The 26,192-nt window shown below is 34.7% G+C and overlaps 2 protein-coding genes across 4 annotated transcripts in view; one reads left to right on the top strand and one right to left on the bottom strand.

Moving 5' to 3' along the window:
• The window catches only part of LOC148281783 (synaptic vesicle glycoprotein 2B-like), a 38,896-nt gene extending 22,643 nt beyond the window's left edge, over positions 1-16,253 (top strand). Inside the window, exons 4-11 of one of the 3 annotated variants that reach the window (XM_088226104.1) lie at positions 567-745; positions 2,636-2,820; positions 5,121-5,344; positions 5,859-6,003; positions 7,246-7,360; positions 11,147-11,306; positions 12,530-12,657; positions 15,262-16,253. In XM_088226104.1, coding sequence (XP_088082230.1) covers positions 567-745; positions 2,636-2,820; positions 5,121-5,344; positions 5,859-6,003; positions 7,246-7,360; positions 11,147-11,306; positions 12,530-12,657; positions 15,262-15,311 — 1,186 coding nt within the window. In that variant the 3' untranslated portion in view covers positions 15,312-16,253. Of the gene's footprint in view, positions 1-566; positions 746-2,635; positions 2,821-5,120; positions 5,345-5,858; positions 6,004-6,524; positions 6,729-7,245; positions 7,361-11,146; positions 11,307-12,529; positions 12,658-15,261 lie in introns of those variants that run through there. The other 2 variants (XM_088226105.1, XM_088226106.1) reach the window with 2 other exon arrangements.
• Positions 16,254-25,117: 8,864 nt separating this feature from the next.
• Positions 25,118-26,192, bottom strand: part of Dad (Daughters against dpp) — a 165,586-nt gene continuing 164,511 nt past the window's right edge. The window contains exon 4 of the mRNA XM_088226107.1: positions 25,118-25,707. Within this exon, the coding sequence (XP_088082233.1) occupies positions 25,379-25,707 (329 nt within the window). The 3' untranslated portion in view covers positions 25,118-25,378. The remainder of the gene's footprint in view (positions 25,708-26,192) is intronic.

Genomic DNA, 26,192 nt, shown 5'->3' with positions numbered 1-26,192 from the left:
CAATCGAAGCTAAACTGGCAGTGCACAACGGAGTTTATTCCCGACACTTATGTATGGAAGTGAAGCATGGTACTGGCAATGGAAGGATGAAAGCCGAGTGAACGCGGTCGAAATGCGATCTCTTAGACAAGCGTGGGAAATCGATGTATGACAGGGTTACGAATGATGAAACCATGCGAAAGTGTATAATTCATAAGATTAAGAGAGGGTCTCTGAGATGGTATGGTCATGTAGAACGAAAGGATGGCTAAAGAATGGTAAAACAGGTAGAATGAACGGTAACGTGGGACAACCAAGATGTAACATGATCAGATAAACCAAAATCTTAAGTCTAGTCATGTCTAAAGCAGGCAGAACCGAAGGGCATGTATGACAAGATGTATGCATGTGATAGAAGGTAGAAATGTATGTCAGGATAGACATGTGTGGCGGTCCATTCTTTCTGCCAACCCTACGGGAAAATGGCGTGATGGTAGTAGTAGAATGAATTGTAAAAAAAATCTGTCTTGTGGATTTAAAAGTGATGATTTCCACGAGTTTATATATAATACCCTTTTTTATTTTAGTATGGGTGGAACTAACACTGTACTGATTTCAATATTAGCAGAATACCATTCAGAGAAAGTACGACCCAAAACTATAATGTTTATGGGTTTTGGATTTGCCGTTGCTATGTTGGCTGTACCAATCCTGGCAATTATGTTTCTCACAAATCCATATGATATTCACTTAGGAGGAGGTTATGGTGAGTTTTATTTTAATTTAAACTTTTTTCAAATATGTGTAAGAGCAGACTATAGTCATATAGAGCCTAGCAATATCGCTATCAGCTGGAGGGGAGATTCTTAAGCCCACCATCCACCCGCAGCTGTTATAGTCCTGGGGGCTCTCTCTCACCTGCTCATAGAGGAAAGTTATTATAAATATTCCTAAGGAATACAAACTCTATGCAGATTAAGGAGGGGGGAGAGGGGCCAACACGTCGTCATTGCCCCTCGGGATCCCCTCAATGCCTCTGTTTTTTTTTTAAAAGATCTACACAGCACAATACCCAGAAAAACTCAATCTTCAGATGAAAAACTTTCACTGTTTTATATTTTAAGATTAAAATGATTTTACGTTGATTTACGACATACAGAAATACAGAATTAACAGAAATACCTTTACAATATATTTTTTTTTATCTAATTTATGTTTTTTTATTATTGCCCGATTAAAAAAAACATTCGTTTTAAAATGGCAAAATCGTATGATTTCCTAATTTTGCGTTCGTTTTTCCCGACCACAGCCTTAACTAATACATACACTGATGAATAATTATTTATTCATTTGCACAACTCCATTCTCGTTCTCGTTTCGTTTTGATTAAGATAAATCAGTAACACCTTACTGATGACTGATGACACCTGTCCTGAGATCGATGACTACATTCACTCGTTTATTCCAAAACCGTGCGTTATTTTTACGCGGGATGCGTTGAATGTGCAAATGACACATTAAAATAATGTTCACGGATGGACAAGATTCCCGCCGTCAAAAAACGAAAAAACGAGCAACCAGAATGATTAATGAAATAATAAACATGTTGCTACTATTTTAGTCACATATTTAATGATGTGCATAATCGGTTGCGATAAACAGTCATATTATTGTACTATATTCCTTAAAATATTGCTTGATTAGAATGACAGCTGTCAAACTAATTTCATTCTCTAATGTGATGGGAAATTACAAATTACTGACCACCATAGAATTAAGAATAGTCTAGAAGGAGCGTAGAATCATATTTGAATACATCGAACTGTGTCCAATAATTCCCCCACTCCGCCTTACTTTCGCCGCGTGCATTCGTGAAGTCGCCGGGTAATGTTGCTTGATGGGAAAAAAATCATTACACAAATGTAAGGTAAAAAAAAGTAATCTGTTAAAATTTTAAAATAAATTTAATATTTTATTGTGCACGCGGAAACGTTGATTGACACAACAGAGTAAATAAGTAAAGGGTCATTTAATAAGAGTCATTGAATTAATGAACTTTGAACTTAAAATATAAAACAAATATTATTTGACATAAGACGGATATTTTTATATCATGTTAAATAATATTTGTTGTTTTAAATATAATGTCGTTCAAATGTCCCCCACGACGTTGTTTAATCTGGGGTCTGATTTTCATTAATTCATTGATTAGATGAGCAAAGTAAGATTGCATCCTGTTTCTTTAAGATCCTAGCAGTATTTCTAAACTTTAAAAGGACACTACACGGCATAGTTAAATTCAAATAAGGAGTTGCGTACTGAGCGACGTCTATAAAGAAACTAATGGGTCAAAACGTAAACCTACTCATCGAAGGAAGAGCTGAACAAGATCACAAAAAATGAATTTTTAAAGTGCTTCGAGAATTGGAAAAAACGTTGGCACAAGTGTATAATATCTGATGGGGATTACTTTGAAGGGGAAAAAATAGATATTCATGAATAAATAAATATTTTTTGGAAAAACACAAAATTCGCGGTACTTTTTGAACAGACTACGTATACATTTAAAACAAACATGTTTTCAAAAAGTTGTGTTCCACCGAAAAGTCTCTATACCTTGGTGGGTAATTAAAATGACATAGAAATATATTTTCAGTATTCCACTCGTGGCAGACCTTCATGGGAGTGTGCAGCATACCGGCCACTCTGGCCACAATAATGGCGTTCTTCTTGCCCGAAAGTCCTCGCTTCCTCATCTCGAAAAATCGATTGCCAGAAGCTCTGCTAGTTCTGCAGAAGATGTACTCCATTAATACGGGACTTCCGGCTGACACTTACCCGGTATTCAAAGTTTAAAACTTTATGTCATACTGTTTTTACAGACCAACTCTATGTATACACGGCGCTTCGGGGCCAGACCGCTAAACTTCAGAGGAACATTCCTCATGGTAATCTTTTAAAAAAAATGTTTTTTAATCATATTTATTATTATTTGAAAATGAAGGCAATCCTTAATGTCTCAGACTAACGTCCCTTACACAAACCCCTACCAATCCCTTACCCAGCCGCTTACTTTTTCCACGTCCGGTGCGTATCGCTTCACTGGTCGAATACGTTTTTGATCTAATTTTTTAATTTTATTTAAAGAATGCAATTTTGCAAAAAAATTATTGGAATATTTTTAATCATAAAAAATGATCCTCTGATGTTTCGCCGAATGGCCCTGAAAAACCGTGTAAATGTTGTTCCAAATATTCTTTACCCTACCCGTCCCCTTTCCCATTTTTCCTAGCGCAACTCCACGTAACAATATTCACGCGTGTGAGTGCCTGTCGAAACAATAAATTATAAGTACCCAACTGACATTATCCGAGTTATGTGCTCCCAACAAACATCTACAACGGAGCTGTGCCAGCGTCCACCTAGACCGCCATCTCCAGACACAAGCTGTGCCAGCGTCACATGACAGCCAGGTTCCTCATCGAGGTTCCAGCACCACATCACGCTTCAACACATCAGCAGGTTAGTGGAGTTGCGTGACCTTCCCCCCAACAATACAGTCCACTCTTTAAATTTTCTTCGTTCGGGATGAGGTATTTCTGCACACCTCGTCCGTTCCTCGACACTGGTGAATATCTAAACTAAAACAGTTTGCTTCATTAGCAATATCTTAAAATGTAGACATAATATGTATACAAATTAACTATTATTTGTATAAGTCTTACTGAACTGCAGTACAGTACATATTAAAATCTCATGCATTTTTAACCTATCTCTTTTATAATTACATGTTTTAAATATAATAATATATTAAAAAATAGTTTTAAAAATATACATAAATGCATAGAATTATGAATAGTCCAGAAGGAGCGTAGAATCATATTTGAATACATCGGACTGTGTCAAAAAATCCCCCCACTATGCCCTACTTTCGCCGCGCACATTTGTGATGTCACCGCGTAATGTTGCACGATAAGAAAAAATATAATCATAACACGGCAAGGTAAAAAAAAAGCAATCTGTTATTTTTTCTAAAATTTTATTCTGCACGCGGAAATATTGATTGACACAACAGAGTAGATAAGTAAAGGGTCATTTAATTAGAGTAATTTAATTAATGAACTTTGAACTTAAAATATAAAAGAAATTTGGTTTTACATAAAACGGATATTTTTATATCGTGTTAAATAATATTTGATGTTTTAAAGATAATGTCGGTCAAAAGTCGACCACAGAGTTGTTTAATACGAGGTCCAATTTTCATTAGTTCTCTCATTAGAGGAGCAAAGTAGAGTAAAAAAATTACTACCCTGACAACACTAACGAAATGTTCATTATGTTTTCTTCGACAATCTGACAGATAGAAAAATAATTTAATTTTTAAGTAATGTATTTGCTACTTACACATTCATTTGTTAATTACATATGAAATGTGATCCCATCCTGTTTCTTTAAGATCCTACCAGTATTTCTACACTTTAAAAGGATACAACACGGCATAGTTGAATTCAAATCAGGAGTTGCGTAATGAGCGACGTCTACAAAGAAACTAATGGGTCAAAACGTAAAACTACTCATTTATGAGTAGTTTAGTTGCCTTCTGTTTAATGCTCGTATGCGGTTTCTGGACTATTCTTAATTCTATGCATAAATGTTTAATAACCCTGCTTTAATGTGTTAGTGCCTGTCTGTGAACCGAGTAATAATACTAATTTTATTTGTGTGATTTATATGAAAACTTATTACATAATTAGAAATGTATTGTCAGTGCAAGATCTTAGATAAGTGCACAATTCTCTGTGTATGTCAATTCAGCATATTCTTTATTTATTTATTCTTTTACAATTTATTTATTACTTATTATTATAGTAATATAACGTGGGGAGGTGCCGCTAAGTGTCACAAAGATTCACTTTATTTAAAGCGCATAAAATAATTCTAAAACAACCACTTAGAAACATGTTTTTAGTACTACTATATGAAATGAAAGGAAATATTAAAAAATGCCCTTTAGAACAGAGCTGGACCTACCATAGGTTCAACTGGTACTAAGAACCAGACACTCGCTTTCAAAGGAGGAGAGAATAATATGCTCGTATCATAAGGCGCTGCTTTAAAATTAATAGCATGTTTATTTTCAGGTAAAAGAACTTAAATGTATCCGCGCTCCTAAACCAATACCTAAAGAACAAGGGAATGAGCTATCCACCGAGGAAGGGAGTACCGGAGATGTAGAAACAGAGAAAAAGAAGACCGCTCTCGGAGCGATGAAGGGCGGCTTGATGCAGTTACGCCCCCTCTTGCTTCCTCCTCACATTCAAAATATGTTGATTATGTTCTTCGTTCAGTTTGCTGGCGTGGCCGGGTAATATCTCTTGTCCTAATAATTTTCTTAAGTTAAATTTAGGTTTTACGATGATTAAATCAAGTTAATTATATAATTCAGAATTTAGATATTGACACACACTGAACGCACAAAGTCAAAAATTTATGATAGTTCGTATTGTATTTTGTATGATATATTTATTTTACAATAATTGTAGTCTGCATTACTTTATGGGTTTTTAAACCAACACCATAAGGTAGAAGTCGATGAATACAAAGTAGATAGCTGCTAAACTGCCGATATGTACAGAAAAATAGGTCCATATCATCCGCAGAACCCGTATTCTGCAAGCGAATTGCCCTATAAATGGGTGAATTCTGACTTGCATTCGTACGGCTTCTGGGTGCATAAAACAGCGCATGAGATTTCGCTCTAGAATAACTATTGATAAAATGTAAAATAACACGGGCATTTTTTATTTTTCAAACATTCAATCATAGCTGATTTATTTTTTACTTTCTTTGAATATGTATTAATATTAAAAATATTTTAGCTGTAACGCCCTGAGACTTTGGCTGCCGCAACTATTCAAGATGATGTCAGAAAATGAAGAAGCCGGCAGTCTGTGTGAGATGATCTCTCTTGGGAATACTACTATTGTACAAACACCTTTTCCTATAAACGGTGTATGCGAACCGGTAAATTCCTTTTTTGTAAAAGTATTTTTTATTCAATCAAATCATCCAACCTTCACTTGAAACTTCTCTCGATCCTGAGCCATTCCGATGAGCATTGCTGCGCCTGATATTCCAAACCACTGTCGAAGATTCCTGAGCCATGATGCTCTTGTATGTCCCATACCAAGTCTACCCTCTATCTTCCCTTCCACTATGAGCTGCAAAAGGGCATATCTTTTTCCCCACAATATATGGCCAAAGTATGCAGCTTTCCGTCTTTTGACAGTGGTTAACAGTTCTCTATCATTTTCCATTATATTCAGTACCCTTCTGTTGATCTTGATCAGCCCATGAGGTACGCAGCATTTTACTATTCATCCACATTTCAAATGCCTTAATTTTATTTACCTTGGAGATTTTGAGAATCCATCCTTCCACTCCATACAACAGCAAGGATAACACATATGCTTATTCAGCTCTCCAACTCGTGCTCAATTGCATAGGAGTTTTTGCATTTGACAAGGTTGACCTCACTGTTTCAGAGTCTGGGTTCCACTCATCATTCAGTCAATAGTAAGGTTGACGTTGGTGCCTCTCCGTTTGGTGACTATTACTACGCAATTTGCTGCAGATGTTCAGCAGTGTCGGCAATAATAACAGTATCATCATCATATATTATGTTGTTTATTACTTTGCCATTTATCTTTATCAACATCTTCTAAGGCTTCTCTGAATATGAATTCTAAGTACAGGTTAAAAAGAATTGGTGAAAGTATGTAGCCTTATATAAAACTCTTAAGGATTTTGATGTCTTCAGTTATGAGATCATTAATTCTGACATATGCAGTTTTAATAATAAAGGAATTAATTTACTTTAATTAATGTCCAGTCAAGTGTAACCTTTGATATTACTTTTGTTTAATTTCATTTATAATAATATAATATTTTCATGAAAACCAAGTATGGTACACAGTAGGCACTAATTATATGTCTATTTATAGAATACACTCACCTGCCTTTTATGGCTTCATTAAAAAAAAAAAAAAAAATTATACCAAAAGCTTAAATGAATATTTGCTTATATTTTCTCTAATGGATTCTAGTGACAATTTAGAAATAAAGCATGCTCATTATAAATTATTTTATTTGACCATGTATAAACCAAAATAATTAGTTTTTAACGTACAATTCAAGATATTAATTGTCACAATTTTATGTTTCGTGAAATGCAATAAATATAGGTATAAACTGGTAAAATTTCAGATCAAAGTGAACGTACAAACGTATACCAACTCCATAATAGTGGCTGGAGTTCAAGTCTGTTTCTGCGCTGTAGCCGGACTCTGTATTAACTTTATTGGGAAAAGGAGATTGCTAGGTTAGTAGTAAAACCATTTATTAGATTATTTTATAATTTAGATGTGGCTGTTGTACCTACACCATTAGCCTAAAATAAGTCACTTCTAGAATGAATGCTCTGGAATTTTTTCTGAGGAAGATCGTGAATTAAATTATTTTTGTTCAGATTTGGTGTTCTTCTGTTCATTGCACGTATGCATATTTCGGTGCATTATTATACCGTTTACACATGGACGGTACATAAGATAGATCAATATTGTATTATCCCAGCTCCTAGAACAGCCTTGACCGCACAGGACAGAACGCTGGGACAAAACGAAAATTCTGCCACAGTTCAAATGTGAGCACTGCGATAATTAATACATGACGGCTTTTATTGCTAGCGAGTTTATGAAAAATATTATTTACTTTATACCAAGATGTATTGGAATTGTTAAGGAAAAAAAACTGTACAAAACAAAGGATTTTTTCTGCCGCCATTTTCGGCAGAATAAATGCTCCGTGTCAAGTAAATCGCTATTGTCATAATTTTCTGTCCATGCACGTTCAAGCGAAGACAATGTGACCGTGCACGCTGATAAGGGTATCATTGTTCCTCGGAGATAGCCTGCCTATTCATCTACTTGACAATGCCTCGGAATAATCTTCTGCCCTGCAAATTGCTGTTTACACGTAGACAATAGGTCGGGTCCTGGGACCGAACAATATGGTATTGTCCACGTGTAAACGATACTTAAGGTGTGAAATAGGCTCTCTTCCCCTCTCTTTCTCCTGCCTCGCTCCCGAAGCAACAGTCATGTTCATCGGGTCCCTGCAGTCCTCCTGATTTAACTTAAATCTTCCAAGAATAAATCTCTAGAAAAGCAACGCCTTTCATTGCAGCCCATAGCTACTGTAATATTATAAAAAGGAACCTTTATAATTTTGGTCCTTCGAACCGGATTTCAAATAAATGCAAGCGCCATAATGCTTTTTCTGATGCATCAATTTTATTTACGCTTATTAAGTGAGGTTTTTTACAACTTGTTTTATTGCTTATGATTTGGTTTTTTTATGGTATTAATGTATCTATTGGTGTGTTCTTCAAACAATGTTTTTTTAAAGGTGTAAGTTCTTGTCTAATTTATTAAGAAAATCTTAAAAAAACTAATCTAACTTTTATTTTGGTAAGATTGAATCAACAAATAAACCCTGATGAATAAAAGAAGAGTATTTTAATGATTTAGATAAAATTATAAATAAAACTTCTTGGTTTAATTTCACTTTTATTGATTTTGACCAACGAGCGCTTTTGCCTAAGAAGGCATCTTTAAGACTGGTGAATTGTTTACAAAATTTTGAACTTTTATAATATTTGTTACAAGGTTTGGGTATAAGAAGATCACGTAAGTATTTTATTCTGTTATTTATAATTTTATCTAAATCATAAACTATGGAGTTTTATTTTATTTTTTTATTTATTTTATTTTTGCACCACAACAGGCCAGGAGGCCCAATTACAGCGGTGAATTACATCACAGAACACCCAGGCTTGAGAAAAATCACATTTAATTTTTGTGTTCTCACCGGGAATCGAACCCGGAACCTTCCGTCTGTGAGTCAAGCGTCTTGACCACTACACCACGGAGGCCGCCTATCAAGAAATAACTACAAAAAACATCAATATATAGTATTTTTTATTTAAAAGAGTATTTATTTATCTTTATAAAATCTATACAAATTTACCACCCATACAATATATGTACTTCTGAACATTTGATTCAGAATCGCTGAAAATTAATAAGGCTGGAAGTTGTAATTTCAAAGTAACATTTATAGCACACCCAATGTAAAGATTATTACAACTCAAAAAAGCCAAACGGCTTGGACTTATGTAACCTAACACTTGCACAGCCTAAAAACATTACAGGTTAAAGGAGATCACCCAGATTGGGCCAATTTTTATTTTGCCGGCCAACAAATATGAATGCATTATTTAAATGGAACTCAGCTTATAAACATGTTTTATTACTATACCAAAGTTCTAAATCAATTCTGTGAGATTATATTTAGGTTTGAATATTTAACCTCAAAGTATCACTCAGCATAGATGTAAAGCAGTTTTATTTTGTCAAACGTGGTGTAGTAGTAGTTAATTGCGTTTTAGTCTCACGTGCATTATAAAAAGGCTCAGGGGGAAAATAAAAATAATCACTGTATTTTTTTATATTTTTTAAAAAGGAATAACCCGCTCAGCCTCTATTTTGAGGCTTGTCAGCAGGTGGGATAGAGGGGATATGGAAGGAGGTAATAAAAAATACACCACAACACCAATTGAGAAAAAAATCTTTCTTGGATTTTTTTCTTGCAACTGGCGGGAATCGAACCCGCGACGCCAGTTTCACAAATAGCCGTCTAACCAACTGCGCCACTGCGCCTGTCAAGAATTAAGAATAATTCAATATTTGAATGTTATCCTCTATAGTTCTCCTGATCTAACAAATATATCTACTAACCCTTCAGCGGGAATGTTTGCAGGAATGGCAGGCCCATGTACCGCACTATACACATCACATGGGAGTATGGGAGCAGCAGCCGGTAGTTCTTCTGCCATTACGGCAGGAGCAACAACAGTGCGCAATGGCTTGTCTGCCTGTGGAAGCTTTATCTATGCCTGTATACACATTATATGTTCGTAAACGGACATGCCGGGACTAGATTCGCCCTCGAAGCATACAGAGATTGCCTTTAAAATAGATGTTTTGAGTTTGAATATTATCTCACAGACTTGACTTAGAACTTGAGTCTGAAAATATAAAGGGTTTATTTTATTATACTCTTTTATAATATTAAATTTAATTTAGATGGCCGGCACTTTCAAAATTAGCCCAAAAATGTATGGAGGCTGGGTGATCTCCTTTCAAATGTAAATAATAATTCTTCTTTTTGCGGTGCCTTGTCGGGTCCCCCCGACGTTGGCGATCACTACAGCGAAAGCATCTCGGTCCTGCGTTACTCTTATACTCCGCAGCCAGGACAACTGCTTATTGGATATACTCGCCATAGTGATTCCTGGGAAAAGATGACCAGAGTGGTTTCCCGTTGCTTTCTCCGGTAGATTTTTCTATCGGGGTTACCTTCCCTTAGCTGGTTGGTTCTGGTTTGGAGGCGCCAGAAACTCGCCTTTCATCCTATCGTTATCTGCTGTGATCAGACCGTTATAAGTGTGACCCCATTGCCCAGGGTTCGTGACGTGGACGCTTACGAGTAGAACCAGTCAGTAGTATTGCCGGTGGAATGCATCTGGGCGTTCGCAGCATTTTATAGAATCACACCCTCCAGCAAGATGTGACTCACTGCGACCCTACTGACAGTTTAAACCCTAAATAATAATAATCATGGTTTAGTAACAAAAATAACAATTACTTTATCTACTACATACACACTTAGGTAATAGATTTCTCTGGATCATGTCTGGTCTGCCTAACTAGGTACAACCTGTTTTAAGGCAGACATTTTATGCAAAATAAACAATAACATTACTACCGGTAGGTACCAATGTTACCAATGTTATTATACCAGTAGGTAGTAATGTTATTGTAACTAGTAAGTTAATTTACTATACTTATATTATATTCATTTATACCATTTATTATTTAAGAATGTTTTTGAGTAAATTTTCTGACTTTTCTGCGATTTTAAAATAAATAAATGTTTTAATTTGATTCATTCTTGCGTTGATACAAGAACCTGTTTAATGACTGACCTAGCAGATTCTAACAAACAAAAAAATATTGGCAATGATAGAAATACTAAATTGTTGTAGTGTCAGCATTAATGGGTGGAGGGCTATGCACCTTGGGACTGTACTGGTGCATGGACAGCGTGCAAGCCACTGCGCTGGCGTCCATCACAATAGCCTTAACTGCCACCTGCATGAATGCAGCAGCCAGCATAGCGGTCGATCTTTTCCCCACATCTCTCAGGTGAACAAAAAACTATTGTAATAATCAATATATTTTGTATATTTTTGTGAATATATCATAGAATTAAGAATAGTCCAGAAGGAGCGTAGAATCATGTTTGAATACATCGGACTGTGTCAATAATTCCCCCCACTATCCCCTTCATTCGCCGCGCGCATTCATGATGCTGCCGCGTAATGTAATTATATCACAAATGTAAGGTAAAAAAAAGCAATCTGTTAATTTCTCTAAAATTTTATTGTGCACGCGGAAATATTGATTGACACAACAGAGTAGATAAGTAAAGGGTCATTTAATTAGAGTAATTTAATTAATGAACTTTCAACTTAAAATATAAAACAAATTTTATTTTACAATGAATATTTTTATATCATGTTAAATAATATTTGATGTTTTAAAAATAATGTCGGTCAAATGTCCATGATAGAGTTGTTTAATCCGAGATCCAATTTTCATTAGTTCTCTCATTAGATAAGCAAAGTAGAGTAAAAAAATTACTACCCTGGCAACACTAACGAAATGTTCATTTTGATTTCTTCGACAATCTGACAGGTGGAAAAATAACTACATTTTTAAGTAATGCATTTAATACTTACACATTCATTTGCTAATTACACATGAAATGTGATTCCATCCTGTTTCTTTAAGATCCTAGCAGTATTTCTACACTTTAAAAGGACACAACACGGCATAGTTGAATTCAAATCAGGAGTTGCGTACTGAGCGACGTCTACAAAGAAATTAATGGGTCAAAACATAAACCTACTCATTTATGAGTAGTTTAGCCGCCTTCTATTTGATGTGCGTATGCGGTTTTTGGACTATTTTTAATTCTATGTAATATATATTTTTTGGATTGTTATTTTTAACATTAGAAAAAATAATTTTTCTCTTTGACTTGGTATATATACATTTTTTTTTTTTTCAATATACAGTCGAACTTAGGTATCACGAGGAAGACGGGACTGAATGAATTTGCTCGTTATGCCAGAGAAAGGTTTTTTAAATCCAATCACCATTGCATATTGTCACTATTGAAAATTATAATAAATGCTTACAAAAATACCAGTTTCTAAATTTCAAATTCGGATAAATATAAAATTAATGACTAGCGAAACATAAAATGTGCATTTTACCTGTTTTTATCTAAAGCCCAACATTTTAATTAATATTGATTAAAACATTTGCATCATTACCAGTTTTTCAATGTTGAAATGTTCCAGAGCGATGGGGTTGTCACTGATTCTAATGGTCGGAAGAACGGGCTCAATTATCGGAAGTATCACATTCCCAGCTCTCCTGGCCGCCGGTTGCCTTCCTCCTTTCCTCGCAATCTGCTGTATTCTTGTCGGTATGTTCAAGATGCTTCTTAAAACGATTGTCATCAGTGTTGTAAAAATGTATTATTGTAAACTTATAATTATAAATCAAACACTGATTTGAGTCTACTGAACACTTCATTTTATTTTTACAAATATAAACTTATGAAAATAAAAACTTTGTGACAATTGTTTCGCCTTATAAGGGCTTTTTCAAGGAAATGTTGCAGAAAACGAGATGCCCTGGGACTCTATATTAAAGTACTACATTCCAAATTAACCTATAAATTACATTCAATTCAATTCGATATTTTAGACCACGATATAAGAAATAATATCAACAATATAATTCAATCTAAATACGAAATTCAACGTCAAAAACTTAATAAATTAATAGAAGCTAAAAATTTAATAAAGCTTCATTAATTATCTCACAATACATATTTGTATGTCAATAAATACTTACTTTGTTATATTTTCCCCGAAATTCAAATATAAATACCGAAATTCCCCATTACCTATTAAACACTTAGCCTCACCCTTAACCATCGGTTTTTCTCTCAATTATGATTAATGTATATGCTATAGTTCATAAGATTATTTTTATTTTCTACTTAAGTACCTTGAATTATATAACTATATAAGGACATTCAATCCAAATAATCTTCACATTCGTTTGAAAATGCCCTAATAAGGCAAAACAATTGTCACGAAGTTTTTATTTTTATATGTTTATATTTGTAAAAATAAAATAAATTGTTCAGTAGACTCAAATCAGTGTTTGATTTCTAATTATAAGTTTAAATATGGAGTTCTACAAAATAAACACCAAATCAATCAATGTATTATTGTCGTTATTTGTAAAAACTATCCAAATATGAAAATTTCTACAAGCGATCAAATGGTAATCAAAATCATGTGAAAACACATTCACCTATAATAATGCTCCATTCACGTGTTTGTCAACACATTCGCCGATGCTTTTTCTCATAGGATCCACTCACTCACTCATCCACATATGGACACATATTTTTTATTTTTTATTTTTATATTTCACTTCCGATTGGACCGTAGTTGATGGTTTCAAGTAAATCTCATTTGACTAACACACTAGGATACTTTTGTTGCTATTTCTTTTTAAAAGGAACTTATATGTCTCTATTATTATTTCTATAAATATTATTATCTCCTCCTATCATAAAATTACTTCAGTTTCAGGTAGGCTTTAGCGATTTTTTCAATACCAATGTCTTTTGCACTAACGGCTATAGCCTTCATTTCTATCATGAGCGACATGATTTTGACGGCTATAGCTGGCATGGCCACGAACGTGTTAAGTATCTTTATACACCGTAATCTATATCTAGTCTCTGAACTTTTCAACCCTAAATAGTGAAGTTGAACATTAGAAGCCCAAAATAGCGCCGAGCATCGATGTATAGATATATAGTGACTATTATTAGAAGGGATGCTTACAAAAACGAGGTTGTTTCAAACAAGATCTCCATGACCTACGACATTTCACACTTTATGCTATATGATATTTTTCATCGTATTAGGCGAATTGGACGCTGTATTTTGAATGCATCTCATAAAACAACAAAAATTATGAACCCTAATATGCACGTACAAAATCTTAATTCTACAGAACTGGACTTAACTTTAAGAGGAGTATACTATTAAGGCTATATAGGAAATGCGCATTGATTTATGTTGAGAATATTGTTTGAATTTGGGAATCGCTTGCGATAGAAAGTTTTTTTGCAGGAATTCAAAATGACAAAATCCATATTCTTTTACAATATTCGGGGGATGCACTTCCACAGTATGTATGGATGGAACGCGCCTGATATAGTGGCTACGATCTCTCAAATGACTATATATTAACAAATTACAACAGAGATGGAGAATACCTTAAATAAGGGAATATGGAAGTCTAGGCATTTACAGGGCTTATGACCCGTCATTGGCTGGTTTAAGTGGCCACTTTACACACTGTGTAACATTCACCATGTTGCCTATGTTTGAACATCCATATTTCTTCAATTCTTCCATTTGTTGATTTCAGTGAAGTTAAAGAGCTGAAACCTTTATTGTTGTGAAGAGAATCATCTGACTGAATTATTTCACATACTAGGCAACGCCTGAAAACAATTTTTCAATTTTTAAACTTCTTCTTGGACCAGTTGGTTTCATTACAATATTTGAGTTTGTCCAAATGTTCGTAGACAAAAGACTGGATTTCACCCCCTCGGGAGTCATTAAGATTAACAAATTACAACAGAGATGGAGAATACCTTAAATAAGGGAATGTGGAATCAACAAATGGAAGAATTGAAGAAATATGGATGTTCAAACATAGGCAAAATGGTGAATGTTACACAGTGTGTAAAGTAGCCACTTAAACCAGCCAATGACAGGTCATAAGCCCTGTAAATGCCTAGACTTCCATATTCCCTTATTTAAGGTATTCTCCATCTCTGTTGTAATTTGTTAATCTTAATGACTCCCGAGGGGGTGAAATCCAGTCTTTTGTCTACGAACATTTGGACAAACTCAAATATTGCGACTACATATTATATTGTAATTATTTTCTGTGATTTTACAAAACGATTACTTTATTTTGTCGTTTTCAGGTGGTGCATTAATGGCCTTACTAATACCGGCACAAAACAAAGCTACTTGAACATGTAAATAACCAAACATGGCCCGGGTGCGTCTACATTAGATAGATTCTATCGGGAAAGTGCTCTTCCGTAGTAACCGAAGAATATTAGTGTGCGAGGCAAAAGAGGCATGACTAATAAATATGCAATTTGAATTTCGACACGAGACAGATAAATGAGCTGTAACACCATTTAGAAAAAAAAGTATAGCTTTTTAAAAATAGCTCTCTTTTTTGTGTTGAGTGAACCTTACTTGGTCTGATTTTCATAATTATCTAATAGTAAAATTTGACCTAAATTTTTCCACAAAAGTAGGTTTAAAAAGAGGCAAGGGAGTTTCAAGAAGATGGTAGGTATCTCACGTAAATAAAGGCAATATAATGTTTTAATTATAGGTAATAAACTTTTTCATTGATACAATTTTTGTATTTCTTATGATTTTTTAAACATGAGTAATACTTTCATACGTTTATTTTTAGTTAGTGTGATAAAAGTGTGGGGTGTGATCCCTGATTTGAAGTCTGCAACACTACCACGGGACCAAAATTTGACTAATTCGAGATAGATATACTACTTTTTGTAAAACTATTTACATATTTTGTAATGGGGAGGTTCAGTGGTTTTTTTTATTTGTTGATATCTATCAAACTATGCATATATTTTTATGTATCGTATTATCAACGCTATGATTTTATTGTAGTTTTGAAATTATTCCGCCTGTGATGTCACAAGTTCTCTACGGTGAGCTCTGCTGATTGGTGGATTGGCTACCCGTAAACTGGAAATCTACCACAATGCCCTGATTCACAAGAACCCGTGACATCATCCAAAATAGTTCATTTTGATTAATTTTTTCATACTGTTTTGGGAGTCTTCACCGTACAATTAAATGAAAACATTTTTCATATAGAATTTTCCCATAGTACTGAAATTCCTCACTATGCGAAGTTTGATAAAAAAAATATGGCGCTACAGCCATCGAGCGGAGCCTTGCCTTCTTTCAACTCTACCTATCCTCAGCAGCCATATTCCAATTTGCAACTAGTAGAAGCTGTACTGCAACTTTTTTTATGTCATCCTTCCACCTCAGCCTGGGTCTTCCGATGCTTTTTCTTCTGTGACTTTTTGACGAAAAACCAGGCCGCATTGACACCCAGCCACCGTATTCATAAAACTTGGCCCCCTGCGACGTTTTCCAGTTTCCAAAGATAAAGAGGACTATGAAAGGATGAGATTTTGCGACGACAGAGGAGATAAAGACCGAATTGCTGACTGAACTAAAGGCAATGTTTTGAGGATTGGAAAAAATGCTGACATAAGAGTATTTATATCCAATGGTGATTACTTTGGAGGGAACAATATTATTATTAAGGAATAAATAAATATTTAAAAAATATACACAAAATCTGTAAAAAAAAATATTAAACCTCATACATATACTGGTGTTTCAGGGCCAGACCGGGAAACTTCAGAGAAACATTCCTCATGATAAACTTTTTTTAAATCCTTATAAATTATTTGCAAAAAATCTTTTTTTTTTTTAAATTATTATAACGATTTGAAAATATATACAATCCTTCAATTCTTGGACTAGCATCCCTTCCACCCCTTAGCACCCCTACCCCTCCTATACCCAGTCACTTCCCTATTCCGCGTCCGTTGAACATCACTTCGTTGGTCAAATATGTTGTGAATGTTTTTTTTTTCCAAGTACAAAAATGGGATTCAAAAAAAAAATCATTTGAATATTTTTTAATGTGCAACATAAAAACTGTTCCCGTGAAGTTGAGCAGTATGGCCCGCGAAAACCGAGCATCCTAAGTGGGGAATAAATCATGAGGGTTGTAAATAAAAGATGTTAAACTTTAAAAATAATATTTTATATTAATGTTCATTACATAATAATTATTACAGTAATAATATATAATAATTAACAATGACTCGCTTATTCTCATTTCTACCAGCTTTATAATGTTTAGTCCCGGATCCACTTTACACGATTTATTCCATTTTATAAAATCTCCAACTGCTAAAATTCACCCAGCAGCCGCCTCGAAACATATTGCTTGTTTATACTTTTTAACCAATATTCAACGATTATTATATTTTTGTAAATAATACAACAAAAATGGGCATACACAGTAAAATCTCCGATATAAACCAAAAGTGTTAACTGAAGTTGCATAAATAAACAATTATTAATCATTAAAATGGTTAATTAATTGCCTTATCAAGTGGGAAAGTAGTTTATATTATTGAGATAAATTGTAAAGTTGTTTGGTTTATCGACACTGTCATTTCAATTTAATATACAGTAGATTGGGGCTAGTTTGATTCACAGGGCTAGATTAATAATCACTTAACTTTGTTATTTTTTCATTATTGTGGTATCCCAGAGCGTAGCAGGGAAATAAAAAAATCGAATCTGGCAACAGAAGAGCTGTCATCGCAACATACATCGAATCCACAGCGGTCTGACTCTCGGAAGTTTTTTTTTTTTTAAAGTGGTCTGCAAAACTTCGGATGCCCAAGGTAAGTCTAACTGTTATGGATTTGTTTTGAAACTATATTCCACACGTGGTCCTTTCTTCACTTTTCTAACTTTTTTTTTTTGATTTGTCGGCCATGTTGGCTACTTACAACTTGTACTATTTGGCGTGGGGTAACTTTGATTTATGGGGTAAAATTGATATGTATCAAAGTTGCCCCGTGTTTCATTGAATGCTTTTGCCTATAGTCAATTATATTGTTACAGGTTGCAGTCATCATGGTGCGTAGGGAGCTACAAGAATTATGACGAAAATATGCCGAATGCAGCCATTACAGAAATTTGCCATGGGGCATCTATTAAGTCGGTGTCCGAAAAGTCCAACACTTTTCAAGAAGTATAAGGGGTTGCATGAAAAACCCACAATATTCACCACAGATGAAGCCACGATGTAAGAGAACTCGCCTGACGGAGCCTAGAACGAGCGTGGGGACAGTCAGTGCCAACGGCGAGCCTGCAACCGGAACTTATGATCTAACAGGTTGCAGGTTCTTCCCAAAACGCTAAATGCATACCGCCGCCACAAAACGAATTCTGAATTCTGAACAAAGGAACATTTGTTCTGGTTCAATTTTATTCCCAGAAGAAGAGATTCGCCTACAAATATGTTTGTAAAATAAAACAGCAATCATCCGATAATGAGTTCGTAGTGGCAGGCTATAAGACTATGAACAGAGAGAAAACTGCTTTCAAGGCCATCTCAAATGACGAATCGTCTATTGATATCTCCGACGTTCAGCTTATCCTTCCTGGGCCGTCTGCTACAGTTGAGATACAAGCGAACACTGAGATTATTTTTCTATTGCTGCTTTGTTTTTTGTATTTTTTTTTGCAGTATGAATGGGCCATTTTATGTTAATGATGATGCATAGAAGGTGGCGTTTGTTTTCTGTTTTAAAATATGCTCAAATAATGCTAATAAAAATATATTGATAAGATTTTATTAGCGTTTTTCTTTACCAAAGTAGCCCCATGTTCATTCATGCTCTATCTAGTATTATTTCCTGTACTTATCAAAGTTACTCCCACCTATGTTGATACCCATATAATTTATTTTGCACTTATTCCAGAACAGTGCAATAGATTCTACTTTTTGGGGCTTGCTTGACTTCGCCGAATGAAACTAAGCATTTTCTATAAAAAAATGGTAACAGTAATAAAAAAAGTAATCATGGATCATGGTTTAATGTTGAAAGCACCCTTTTCTATTTTTTTTCACTAATTTTTTTTGTTGCACTAACAGTAAGTCTGAGTCGCGACTGGGATTCAAGCATTTTTTTTGGATAACCTACGAACCCCGGTTACAAAAATATGACACTTTGAAATTTGAAAACTATCAAAGTGGCCCCAATCTACGGTACATTGAAAAACTTGTGCGTAAATATATGGACAAACATTTGCATAGCTAAAATACTTAAATATTTAACAATGATGCCATTTTCTCACCCAATACATTTACATATTATTATTTATGTAATAACAGGCAAACAAATTTCAACTTTAGGAATTTTGTTTTATAGCTTATACCGTTTATGAATATTCATTTTGAATTCAATGGTAAATTTAGTTTTCGGCTATCACATCAGGTTTTTGCGTATCACAAATGTGTTTATGTGGGATAAAAATACAGCAGAAGCTACATAGCGCATAAAGATAATTTTCATATTATTTTTTAATGGGCCTTATAAACCTGGTATAAAGTATGCCCAGGCATAGTGGTGAAATGAGGATGGGAATACCATTCTTATTCTTATGCCTAGGCGTAACTTTATACCAAGTTTACGAGTAAGGTCCTATGTCATTCGACGATTTATTTCAATCTCAATTATTGCTCTTTATAAAAAAGTTAAATTCGTTTGTACCAGAATTTCATATCAAAATTAGCATAGCATCGTCTTTGCTAAACTAGGATAAAAATACTAGATAAAAGAGATATTTTTACAGTTTTTAAATCATTTTAAAAAAATTTTTCAAACATTTCCAGATATTTGATTATCAAAATAACAAAACAAACAAAAAGAGGATATTTGTAAGATTCTAGCGATAAATAATATAGTGTTTGTAAGGCCTAATTTTATTTTTATAAGGAATGTTGAAAAATGCGATATTTTAAAATACATTTTTTTATACCACTAAAAAGTGTTGATTGGTAAATTAATATTCTGATGTGATAGGTCAAAACTAAATTCAGATCATTAAACTGCAACTATAAGTAAATTTAAAAAACAAAAAAATAATAAAATAATTTGAAATTGACTACTTGTGGTCGATACACCGAAATCACTTTTTACACAGGAGATACTTTCCGCCTAGTACCTTGTAAAAAATATACTAAAAATCATTCCGGGATTAAAAAAAAAAATGTAATTAGGTACTATTTATTGTACCTTAATTATATTTAAAAATATAACATGACAACAAAATACTTTAAAAAGTCCCAACACAGGTTATTCATTATTACCCCCCTTCCCTTGTGCAAACTAAGCTGACAGACCCAATATGCTAAAACCATCAAATAGACTCCAAGACCTTGAAAAAGATCAATATTTTGTTAATTTGAGCTCATCCATCTCTGCGGGCGGTGTTCGCACAACAGAAATTAAAAGATGCATCCTAATTGCAAAAAACGCCACGATTTGGCTGACCAAACTTTGGCATGATCGGGGCATCTTAAAGGAAACTAAAATAAACACAGTGCGTTTGTGTTTCCAATATTCTCCTACGGCGCAGAAACATGGACAGTTAAAGCACATGAGCAGGAGAGAATAGATGCCTTCGAGACGTGGTGTTGGCATCGAATGCTGAAAATCCCATTGACAGCCAGAAGAACAAACGTCTCCATACTGGAGGAACTCAACGTGAAAGTTCACCTATCGACTGTATGCTGATGACGTATTCCGCAGTTCTTCAAACACATAGCCAGACGTGACTCAGAAAATCTGGAGAAAATAATAATCACGGCTAGTGTACCAGGATGAAGAAACAGGCAGATCTGCAGCTCGGTGGATCGACCGGTGAAAACAATGTCACGGGTGACCCTACGTGGTGCTGTGGTGATGGCGTAGAGCCGCGAAGGGCGAAAACGCATCGTCAATGGAATCGCTTGACCTCGACTTGACTCGACCCCCAGACTGGCAGAGAAGGAAGTGCATAACTCTCTGCGCCTTGTAAGTTAAAGAGCGATGTAGGGAATTCCAAAAACAAATAGTATAATCGCAGTACTACTACGCATTGTTAAATTAATATTTAAAAAAATAATTATTTCATTTTGAAACCATGTAAAAAAAAAACGTGTAAAAAGAGGTTCCGGTGTATTTAAAAAAAAAAGCAACAACCCGATATTAATTTGTGGAAAACAATTAAGTTTTCTAGTAATGACATATTATATTAGAATTATTGTACAACTTACAAAATGGGTGTATTTTGAAATATTTGTATGAATTACGAAGAAACATTTGCATCGCGCTAATTTAAATTCATAAAATATTTGACAAATATTGGATAAAGTTTTTATGCTGCTAAATATAGCGAAAAAAACTTTACATACATTGTTATATTACGAGAAAGGCACTGAAGTTTAGAATTATCATTTGGGAATAATGTTGAAAAATGCTGTATAAAAAAGTACTCGAACTCCAGCATTTAATTTATAAATATACATAAAGCCGACTTGACACTACAAAACATATTGTGATGTTTGCAACTACAAAGGTTCTTTAATTTATACAAAATAAAATGTAAAAAAATATATTTATCTTGTATTGACAATACGTACATTGTCTTCAGTCATCAAGCAATATCACTAATCCGGAATTTTTTTCACAATGAGGAAATTTAGTTTTAAAATAAAAATTGTATATTATATATTTTTACATCATCATCATCGCTGTGATTTTTTAAAGTTTTGTAATTTTTTAAATCCCCGCCGAAATTTCGAAATTACACAGCCCGCGACGACACGAGTTCAAGTTGGCGAGTGTTACCGACATTTAAATTTAAAGCATGAACCACGTACAATTATAAATACAAGTTATTTGTACCCGGTAGACGTCGAAAAACATGCCTACCCCGGAAACCTGTTGCCGGCTGCCGCAACAACATAACAACGCTATCATTGATTGGTTATTTGTAAACACGTGTCCATGTGAACCTGTGACATTGCAAAGAGTTCTTTTTTATTAATTTTCATACATTTTTGAGAAACTTCGCCGTACTAAACACTCCAATTTTTACCGCGTTGCAAGAAAATATTTCTTATATGCAATTTCCCGAAAAACTAAACTTCCTCATTGAAAAAAAATGCCCTTTATCAATTTGTATTCGACTATATCGAAGAATACACATTCGGTTGGATTAGATTAAAGTTAAATAGTGATAGCGCGCACTGACCAATGATTTACCTCTATAGACAGATAGTAACAATACAAAATACTAATATTCGTAACAGATAATTACTGATCAATCAATTTCCACTTATGTAAGTTTCTTGATTAGATTTATATTTTTACCAACCATTTGAAAATTATTAACAATTGGATTTAATGTGTTTTTATAATACTCGAATACATAATCATATTGTGTTTCATAAAAATAAAGTCACAAGTTAGATTTTTAAAGGAATTACATACTTATATTGTCTGTGTGAGTTCAATACCGCGTATGAGCCAAAAAATCCAAATAGGTTTTTTTGGAATTTTCAATTGAATGGGAAAAGCCGCATTGATTGGAATATTTGAATTTCGAAATTGACCAAAAGACTGCTCGCATTCGATTAAATCCAGTAGCAAAAATTAATCCTTCCCTACTAAAGAAGCAAAGCGCTACCGCGTATATCTCTAAATCCGATATACGGATGAGACCCAACAGCCACAGTTAACTTCGCATAAACGCATACGATAGTAAAAATAGATTTTCTAATGTAATTCAAAAACACAAAATAAACAGAATTTAAATAATTATTTTTTCTTTTTTTTTTACAAAAATTAATGGTTTTTTGTCCCTCCTAAACATTTTGACAACTGGTTAATCCGCTGTATTGAAGTTACATAGACCATATTACATTCGGGACAATCTTTGTATTGAAAAACATTCTACAAATTGCTGTAGCATGCACAATATATACATTTTAGAGGAGAGCATAAATAGCATATAAAAGTCCGCAAATTGTCAACAATTTATATTATATACAAATACATTATTTAAGTCTCTTTTCCATAGTACCATTGTCAGTATAAATACTTAATAAATTTATCTGAAAAGCTACAGTTCCGACTTTTCTCTTTTTATTTAGCACAATAAATATAATGTACAAATTGATTCAGTACTCGACATTAATTTTTTAAATTTAAGCGCATGGGGCGAAATAAAATAATATTTTTATGAAAAACGTGTCTCAATTATACAAATTAAATAATAGAATTTCCACAGCTGGTGATTAATTATATGTAATAACAATATAAGAGCTAGAAATAGAAATATAAAAAATTGTGCAAAAGTCTATACTAGCTAAAAAAAATCGTGTATATAATAATTATGGGCTCAATAAGAATATTATATTTCATACAGCAGTCTTCGATTTTTATTTGATTGAGTGAATATTTATTGACCAAAGAAAAGTATGGATGTCTCTGGTCAAATATTATATTTACATACATGTTAAACAAGAGAGGAGAATAACTTCAAGAGTTGTTAGAAAAGAAAGAAGGCTCTTAAAGTACATGTGACAACAAACCACTGTGATAAAATACGTTATTATTAAAATATAAGAAGCTTTGGATTCCGATGGAAAATTCAGGAATGTGGATTAGCGCGCTGTTCGAAACACGAAATACGCCGGCTATATTGTGTGAAGGTGGATTCTGGGAGACTAAACATTTTCTAAGCAAGTCGAAACATTTCCAACAAAATGGTAAACAAAAGAAAGGCACATTGTGACAACCCGAGACGTTCTCCGTACGGACTATATTAAATATTCATTTATAGATATGTGTACATATGAACAGAGTACGTGAGTCTTCTTAATATTTACAAGTAACATAGAAAGTACCAAAAATAATTACAAAGGCAAGTTCAATAAATAATTACAATTTAGAGAAGGGGAATCGGGATACAATAATACAGTTCTCGGTTCGGACACTTCCCGCGACTCGGTTTAACCAAAATATACATTCATCCGTCGCTATTATTGAGGTAAACCTTAACTCTTAAACATATTGTTAGATCAAGATCATTATTCAATTTATCAGGTATACGTTTGTATCTACAGTCGTCACAATAAGTTCACTGTCACTTCACTACACTGCGGACCGCGGACTGCGCACCCGACCCGACTCGATCCATCTGTGTCACTCGTACTGTTCCCCAATCATCAGCATTCGGGCGCCATACACATATTCTCGTAATAACACAGTTTGATATCACCGTATGCGAAAAGTGGCCGGAAAATACAGTACTTTCTGGAAGAAGAAAGTTTCTACAGTACCGATAATTCCACATAGGAATGCTAAGTTTATCGAGCGCCGAATCGTAATCATTGGGCTTTAATTCGACGGAATCGAGAGATACGAATATTGGGTTTAATACGGAGAAAAGAAGCAACGGTAGTCTCACCTTGTACACAACATTTATGGGCCGTGAGCACGGGTAAAATACCTACGACAATATTTCCCTGTCACACTTATATTTCAATAAACGGCAAAGGTGTTGCGTCTTCGTATCATCTGTATTAAAAACAATATTTCTCAAATCTTCGTATCAAATTGCCAATAATTAACAGCAATATGAAATACAGTCCAAGTGACACAAAATTTGGCAAGATTCCAAAATTTTTGAAAAGAAATACAAGATGACAACAGTAAAACCACGTACGACAAATTTAACCAATTTAAAAATAAAATTGGAGTAAGTATACACTAGATCGGTGATGGTGACATATGACGAGCGAGTCAGAGGTGACAGAGCTGAACGAGCGATGCGCTTACTTCATTTCTTTTCATTCACTAGAGCTGCAAAATTATTAATATTCCTCGACTACCACCCGAATCAAGCCAGGACCTGGATTACAATGGGAAGTTAACAGAGCTATCTTCGATTGTCTACGAAAATCTATACCTTTTTTTAACGAAAATGTTAATGGTGTAAAAATTTAAGTATCTTCATCGATAACCTGGAATTGAACAAGTTTTAAATAAATAAAAATATACAAATATATACATTTTCTTAGAGAAAATTCGATTTGACGACAAATTTGCTAACTTCCCATTGTAATCGGAGTCCAAGTTTTTTTTTTTTTTCAATTTTGACACGCCGATCTAAACAGGTCGCCCATCACCGCACTAGATAGACGACATCTTGTATTTTTTTTCAACTAATTTAGTAATTACACAATTTCCTACGTAATTTTGAAAATAAAATGTAACGATAAATACGCCATTTCACCCCACAACGCCGCACCACGCGTATTAATCTCGACGGTAATAAAAACTAAAATACTAATAACGATGGCATTCGATAAGAAGAGTCAGTCGGTAGAAGGGCGGGCTATCTGCACGGGGAGAGCAGGATTTCGAGCCAGCAGGGGCAGGCCGTGACCTCCTGGCGGGAGTACTTGGGCCCCCAGCCCTTGGCGAAGCTGATGCGGACCGAGTTGGGGTCCACGGGCCCCGTGGGCGGGCGCGGCGGGCGCTGGGGGCGCGGCGGGCGCGCCAGGGGGCGGGGGCGGAACACGCAGAGGCAGTGCCCGGAAGGCACGCGGTACACGAGCAGCGAGCGCGTCTCCGAGTCGTCCAGCGACGGGGAGTTGACGAACACGGGGTGCTCGCTCAGGTTGTACACCCAGACGCCGTCGGCCTCCATGCTCAGCGTCACGCCTGAAAGTTCATTTTCATTATATTTTATTTTCTAAACTTATCGCAACAGATAGGGAAAACATTTCGAGAAGGGAGTATGGCAGTCTAGGCATTTACAGATCTCCACATTTACCATCAGTTGTGGTGCAACACGGCAACTCGTATCATATACATAAACAGACATATTTGCAGGAGAAGTGAACTAACTGACACTTTAAAGGTGCAGTGAACTCATTGCTTATATTGCATTTCTGCAATCAGTATAATCCAGTATAATCCAGGGCCGTAGCACGGGGCTCCGCGTGCTCTGAAAGATTTTGTGCCTGCCCAAGCCGCCTAGCCAGAACTTGCTCCTTATTAAAATATTTGTTCTAATGAGGGATGAAAACAACCTATAGTCCTTAAAATATAGCTTGATTAGACTGACAGCTGTCAAATTAATTTCATTAGTGATGGGAAATTACTAATCACTGATCGAATCAATTTTATCAGTTATTTCATGCAAT

Source organism: Micrasema longulum, unplaced genomic scaffold (assembly GCF_059751315.1).
Source record: "Micrasema longulum isolate JH-2025_06_02 unplaced genomic scaffold, ASM5975131v1 h1tg000407l, whole genome shotgun sequence".
Classification (NCBI taxonomy): domain Eukaryota; kingdom Metazoa; phylum Arthropoda; class Insecta; order Trichoptera; family Brachycentridae; genus Micrasema; species Micrasema longulum.
This window is presented reverse-complemented; position numbering and strand designations above follow the sequence as displayed.